This window comes from Etheostoma spectabile, chromosome 10 (assembly GCF_008692095.1).
Source record: "Etheostoma spectabile isolate EspeVRDwgs_2016 chromosome 10, UIUC_Espe_1.0, whole genome shotgun sequence".
NCBI lineage: Eukaryota > Metazoa > Chordata > Actinopteri > Perciformes > Percidae > Etheostoma > Etheostoma spectabile.
This window is the reverse complement of record NC_045742.1, coordinates 2,190,272-2,197,185: the sequence shown is the minus strand read 5'-3', so window position 1 is coordinate 2,197,185 and position 6,914 is coordinate 2,190,272. Positions and strand designations below refer to the sequence as shown.

Sequence of the window (6,914 nt, the reverse complement as noted above, 5' to 3'; positions counted from 1 at the left end):
TATATATATATATATATATATGATGTTCTCATAATACAAAATGCATATAAAAATCACAGAAAATGTTCCTACAATGTATCGATTTACACTTGTCTTAATGGATTTAATACATTTTATTAGGCGTTTAACTTCTTGTTAAATTATTATTGTTCAAAAGAGAAATTAATAATAGACCATGACTTAAAGACAGAATAATTAAGTAGCAGAATAAATGGCCCCTTTATATGATTTTAAGGGGTTTTATAGCATAATTTAAAAGTAAATTTATTATTATTATTAAAGTTAAAGTTAAGAACTAAAAAGAGAATCCACTTCATTAAAAGAATATACTGTGTAACTGAAGAAAATGACCAATATTCAGATTAAATACTCCATAGAGTCCTTACTGTATGCTGTATGTTTTTCTAAGGAGTTTATATCTCAATAATTAAACAATAACTCAGGATGGCTCTGATTGTATGTTGTAATCATTAAAAAATCCAGAATGTATCAATATACAAAATGTCTTTTATCCTGAAACAGCTTATAGAATGTGAACAGCAGGAGGTTTTTAGTTTCCACATCACACTCACATTGGCTTATTTTATATATTTGGATTCCAAACTAGGTGTTGATAGACCCAGGTGTTAAACCATAGGCGTTGATGTCGGTGGGGACGGTGGGGACGATGGGGACGGTGGGGACACGCAAATCAGGTTTCATCATGAGTCATTTTGTACCCACCACTTGAGCTCAATTTAGGTAAAACCATAAATAAAGTTCATAACACATATAGTTCTTGAGCGACAGATCCACAAACATCTCTACCCCCCCGGAGCAAGCCCAGACAGGCGCTCTGATGCTGCACTGGCTACACGCTTAGAGATTAGATTAGATTAGATTAGATTATACTTTATTCATCCCACGACGGGGAAATTTGGTCGTTACAGTAGCAGCATTTTTCAGTAACAGCAAAAAAACAATAACACACAAACAAGTAAGCACGAAAGAAATACAGGCAAGAAATACAGGCAAGAAATAGACAATGAAAATATGGTAGACTGAGTAAATAAAATGGCGTCAAACAAAAGGAATTTTAAAGTGCGGTTGCCATGATAAGAGAAACAATATTGCGGTGTAAGTGACGTTAAAAATTAAGTTGAATGTGTAATTAGGGCTAAGAAGCAAGAGTCGGTAGCATAATTTAAATTATATTAACCTGAGACCATAAAGATTGAAAAGTAAGACTGTAATAAAATATATAAATACCATATTAAAGATAACAGAAAGTGTGTGATGAGATGGGAGAAAAACAGGAACAGAAACTACAAACCATAGGTAGTGCAGGTGTTGTAGAGTCTGACCGCCGGCGGAGAGGACCTGCCTCGGTACCTTCCTCTTACACCGTGGGTGTATCAGTCTGCTGCTGAAGGCGGCCTGGGACCCACAGTGTCATGTTGGGGGGTGGTATCAGTCTGCTGCTGAAGGAGTGCTCAGGACCACGTGTCATGTAGGGGTGAGAGGTGTTGTCCATGATGGATGTCGCTTGGCTAACATCCTCTCTCCCCTACTTTCTCTATGGGGTCCAGAGGACAGTCCAGGACAGAGCCTCGCTCCTGATCAGTCTATTGAGTCTGCTCCTGTCTGTCCGAGCGCCCCCCCTCCAGCGACCACAGCATAGAGGATGGCAGAGGCCACCACAGAGTCATAGAGGTCCTGAGGAGAGTCCTACATCCAAAGGCTGAGTTCCTCAGCCGATGGAGGCGACTCGGCCCTTTTTGTAGAGTGCTTGGGGTGGTCAGTCCAGTTCAGTTATTGTTTAGGTGAACACCCAGAAATTTGTAGCTCTCCACTACATCAATGTCGTCCTGGATGCTCACCGGTGAGAAAGGGGATGTTTCCTCCTGAAGTCGACTATCACTCCTTTGTCTTGCTGGTGTTAAGTGAAGCTGGTTGAGCTCACACCAGCTGACAAAGTCCTTGATAACCGACCTGTATTCAGATCGTTCCCCTCAGAGACACAACCAACAACGGCTGTGTCATCGGAGACATTCTGGATGGCAGTGGGTGGTGTGTTGTGTGAAGTCCGAGGTGTAGAGGGTGAAAAGGAAGGGGTAGAGCACCGTACCCTGAGGGGACCAGTGCTGCAGTGACACGTCAGACCAACAGTGTTGGAACCTCACATACTGTGGCCGTTGGTGAGGTAGTCCGTAGTCCATGCAGCCAGATGTTGGTCCACTCCGGCACTCTCATCTTCACTCTGAGGAGCGAAGGCGGATGGTGTAAAAGCACTGAGAGTCGAAGAACAGACTCTCACAGTGCCTGCTGTCCTCCAGGTGGGAGCAGCGATCTGTTCAGCAGGTAGATCACTGCGTCGTCCACTCCAATCCCAGTGGGTAAGCAAACTGCAGGGGTCCAGCTGTGTGGCACCAGGGGTCGCAGGTGACGCAGGATGATCCTCTCCATGGTCTTCATCAGGTGAGAGGTCAGGCAACAGGCCTGAAGTGGTTTGGCTCTTGGGGCGCGGCGACTTCGGTACCGGAACCACACAGGAGGTCTTCCACAGGGCTGGGACCTTCTCCAGGCTCAGGCTCAGGTTGAATAAGTGCCTGAACACACCACAGACTGGTCCGCACAGTCCTGAGGAGACTTGGGCTGATGCGTCCGGGCCTGGGGCCTTCCTTGCCTTGATTTTCTTAGTTGACTTCTCACCTGATCATCTGTCATGGGAAGGGGGTGGGGATGACTGGGGTGTGAGGGGTTGCATCCTTCCAGACGTCCCTGGGTTGTTTGTTCCAGACTCCTTTTAATTTTTCTCCGTAGGATGACCTTCCCCCGCTGATCCTGAGTTCCTTCGGACTCTGCGCAGCTCATTCCTGTCCTAGCTCCTCTCTCTGAGTCTGATGTCACGTCATGTCACGTGTCAACATGCTACATGAGAACATGAAGCAGAACATAGTGGGCATATTTCTAATGCTTTTTGAAAACTTAAGGTGCTCTAAGTCTGTCAATGTGTTTAGTCTACAACATTTTGTAACACATACAGCACTTCCTCACTATCTGTCCCGAACACACTGTAAAAAAACATTCCTCACTATCTGCTAGCTGCCTGTCCCTGAACACACTGTAAAAAAATTCTCTACTATCTGCGTCTGCCTGTCTCCAGAACACACTGTAAAAAACTCTCCTCACTATCTGCTAGCTGCCTGTCCCCTGAACACACTGAAAAACATCTCCTCACTATCTGCTAGCTGCCTGTCCCCTGAACACACTGTAAAAACATCTCCTCCCTATCGCTAGCTGCCTGTCCCCTGAACACACTGTAAAAAACATTCCCACTATCTGCTAGCTGCCTGTCCCCTGAACACATGTAAAAAACACTCCCATACTGTAGCTGCTGTCCCTGAAACACTGTAAAAAAACATCTCCTCACTATCTGCTAGCTGCCTGTCCCCTGACCACCCTGTAAAAAACATCTCCTCCTATCTGCTAGCTGCTGTCCCCTGAACACACTGTAAAAAACATTCCTCCACTATTGCTAGCTGCCTGTCCCGAACAACTGAAAAAACATCCCTCACTACTGCTAGCTGCCTGTCCCCTGAAAACACTGTAAAAAAACATCTCCTCACTATCTGCTAGCTGCCTGTCCCGAACACATGTAAAAAAACATCTCCCACATCGCTGCTGCGGCCCCTGAACACACTGTAAAAAAAACTCTCCTCACTACTGCTAGCTGCCTGTCCCAGACACACTTGAAAAAACATCTCCTCACTATCTGCTAGCTGCCTGTCCCCTGAACACACTGAAAAAACATCCCTCACTCATCTGCTAGCTGCCTGTCCCCTGACACACTGTAAAAAACATCTCTCCTATCTGCTAGCTGCCTGTCCCTGAACACACTGTAAAAACAATCTCCTCACATCTGCTAGCTGCCTGTCCCCTGAACACATGTAAAAAAACATCTCCTCACTATCTGCTAGCTGCCTGTCCCCTGAACACACTGTAAAAAACATCTCCTCACTATGCTAGCTGCCTGCCCCTGACACACTGTAAAAAATTCTCTCCCTATCTGCTAGTGCCTGGCCCTGAACACACTGTAAAAAACATCTCCTCACTATCTGCTAGCTGCCGTCCCCTGAACACACTGTAAAAAACATCTCCTCACTACTGCTAGTGCCTGTCCCTGAAACACATGTAAAAAAACATCTCCTCACTATCTGCTAGTGCCTGTCCCAGAACACACTGTAAAAAAACATTTCCTCACTATCTGCTAGCTGCCTGTCCCTGAACACACTGTAAAAAAAATTCTCCTCACTATCTGCTAGCTGTGTCTCAGAACACACTGTAAAAAAACATTCCTACTATCTGCTAGCTGCCTGTCCCCTGAAACACACTGAAAAAACATTCCTCACTATCTGCTAGCTGCCTGTCCCCTGAACACACTGTAAAAAACATCTCCTCCTATCTGCTAGCTGCCTGTCCCCTGAACACACTGTAAAAAAATCCTCTATATGCGTAGCTGCCTGTCCCCTGAACACACTGTAAAAAAACATCTCCTCACTATCTGCTAGCTGCTGTCCCCAGAACACACTGTAAAAAAACATCTCCTCACTATCTGCTAGCTGCCTGTCCCCTGAACACACTGTAAAAAAAATCTCCTCATATCTGCTAGCTGCCTGTCTCCAGAAACACACTGTAAAAAAAATCTCCTCACTATCTGCTAGATGCCCTTTTCAGAAACACAAGTAAAAAACATCTCCTCACTAGCTACTAGTGAGTCCCCTGAGACACACTGTAAAAAACATCTCCTCACTATCTGCTAGCTGCCTGTCCCCTGAACACACTGTAAAAAACATCTCCTCACTATCGCTAGCGCCTGTCCCCTGAACACACTGTAAAAAACATCTCCTCACTATCTGCTAGCTGCCTGTCCCCGAACACACTGTAAAAAACATCTCCTCACTATCTGCTGCGCTGTCCACTATGAACACACTGTAAAAAACATCTCCTCACTATCTGCTAGCTGCATTAGTAGGCTACAGGACAGCGTCTTTCAAAACATGACTTGCACGAAAGAGAAAAAAAATATGTACATGGACTTGTGAAAATGAAATTCCGAATGCGTCTCTGTCCCCGGCACATTTCATATTTCAAACTGACGCCCAGGTGTTAAACTCAGGTGTAAGGTGGATTCAGCATTTGGCTGTTAACATAATCTCTGCATGTGCGGTACATCACTCTGCACAGTGAAGCTCAAACATGAGAAAAACACAAGAGAAGTTGGAGGGGGACTTTAAGGTCTTGTTGTTGATAAACCATAGTGATTACTTAACCGTTATGAACAATGGAGCAATCAATTTCCCGCCCTGATTGTCAGGGCAACAATTAACATTAATAACATAAGTCATGTTTGTCATATTGTGCAGGACCGCCGTCCAGTTCACGTCCAAACGTCCTGGAGGCTGGTTAACAGAGGAATGAGCCACACCACGCGCTTGTCCCAGAGCGTCATGACTGTAGAAGACGTGGAGACCATCGACTTTGGAAACTACATCTGTAGCGCCAAGAACCAGTACGGTGAGACGAGTGTCTCGATCAACATCGTCTCCAAATAGCCGCGGCAACAGAACCTATGTTATGGGTGTATTTTTAGATTGCAGATTGTGATAACATAATAAAGATTCGCTACATCTTCTGTTGAAAAGTTTCACTTATTTTGGAGTTGTATTTGTGCCGACACATTACACTTCCTCTGGCTTAAGGCTCTGAGGAGACGAGTCACTTTGCAACCGGGCTATGAGTCTACACACAGGGACGCAACATTATCTGAAGTCCAGAGAAGAAGGAGGAGTGCTGACAGTTTACCAGATCTTAAATCTACCTAAAACTACTGGACATCCCTGGAAACATTTGAGAAAAAAGCCCTAACTGTGAAAAAAAGAACACCCCAAAACCCAGAAAAAGTGATTTTTTTCATACTATGGGCACTTTAAGATAGATTCTTAAACTTGTTGCAGAACGGATGACAAAGAGAACGCTGTAATTAATGCAAGCTACAAACAAGTATTTCTGGGTACTGGAGTCAGATTTGTATGGGTCTGTCTCTGACAGGGACAACACCCCGCTGTAAACCCTGGCCCTCTGTGTTGGACACCTAATCAGACATTTGCGCTACATTGAAATGAAATAACGATGGTGGACGAGAGAGCAGCCATTAGAGAGTTTCTCTGGCACGTTGTGAAGAGGAGAATCTGGTTTGAAGCCGAGCGGTGTGCCAGACTGACGTTCTAATGCTCTCCGTATGTGGAATGCGATCCGCAGGCCCAGAACTTATTTTGGTCCAATGCAACACTTTCTGCAGATGCCGCTTTGCTGGTAAGTTCTGTTGGTTATGATTTTGGAACATACTTTAAATGAAGATATGAATTTTTGTGGTTCATAAACATTTAAGTAAATTTGGTTCAAACAACATTTACAAGAAAAGTGATAACTGTTCAGTTCCAGGAAAAAACTGAATTCCTATAATATACCTTTTAAATGTTATTGTCATCTGCTAGCTCATAAATGTGTGGGTCACAGTTTTATAGCTTGACTCTGATACAACAAGTTTAATACAAGACTTTATTGATTGCATATTTCAAACAGGGTCAACAAACCAATAACATACATTTCACACAAAAAGGTCTTTTTGAGACAGCGCAGTGTCGTCGACACGTACAAGCAAAGCCTCTCGTGGTCAACTCTTTGCAAAGACCCCGACTTTAAAGCTGCATTAGGAGGCTTCAGTGAGGGGATTCAAACACATGCACAAAGACTTGGATTGGTCCCTTGGTCAGACAAACAAACACATGGAAAATAAAACAAGTTTGAGGCCACAGATGATTCTTAAACCGATAACCTAGGTGTCAAAACACCAACCTTCAAAATTAAAAAAA

General features: G+C 44.2%; 1 protein-coding gene across 1 annotated transcript in view; it reads left to right on the top strand.

Annotated features, from left to right (window-relative positions):
* The window catches only part of pdgfrl (platelet-derived growth factor receptor-like), an 8,749-nt gene extending 3,068 nt beyond the window's left edge, over window positions 1-5,681 (top strand). Inside the window, exon 6 of the mRNA XM_032528197.1 lies at window positions 5,406-5,681. Coding sequence (XP_032384088.1) covers window positions 5,406-5,594 — 189 coding nt within the window. The 3' untranslated portion in view covers window positions 5,595-5,681. The remainder of the gene's footprint in view (window positions 1-5,405) is intronic.
* Window positions 5,682-6,914: the final 1,233 nt, after the last annotated feature.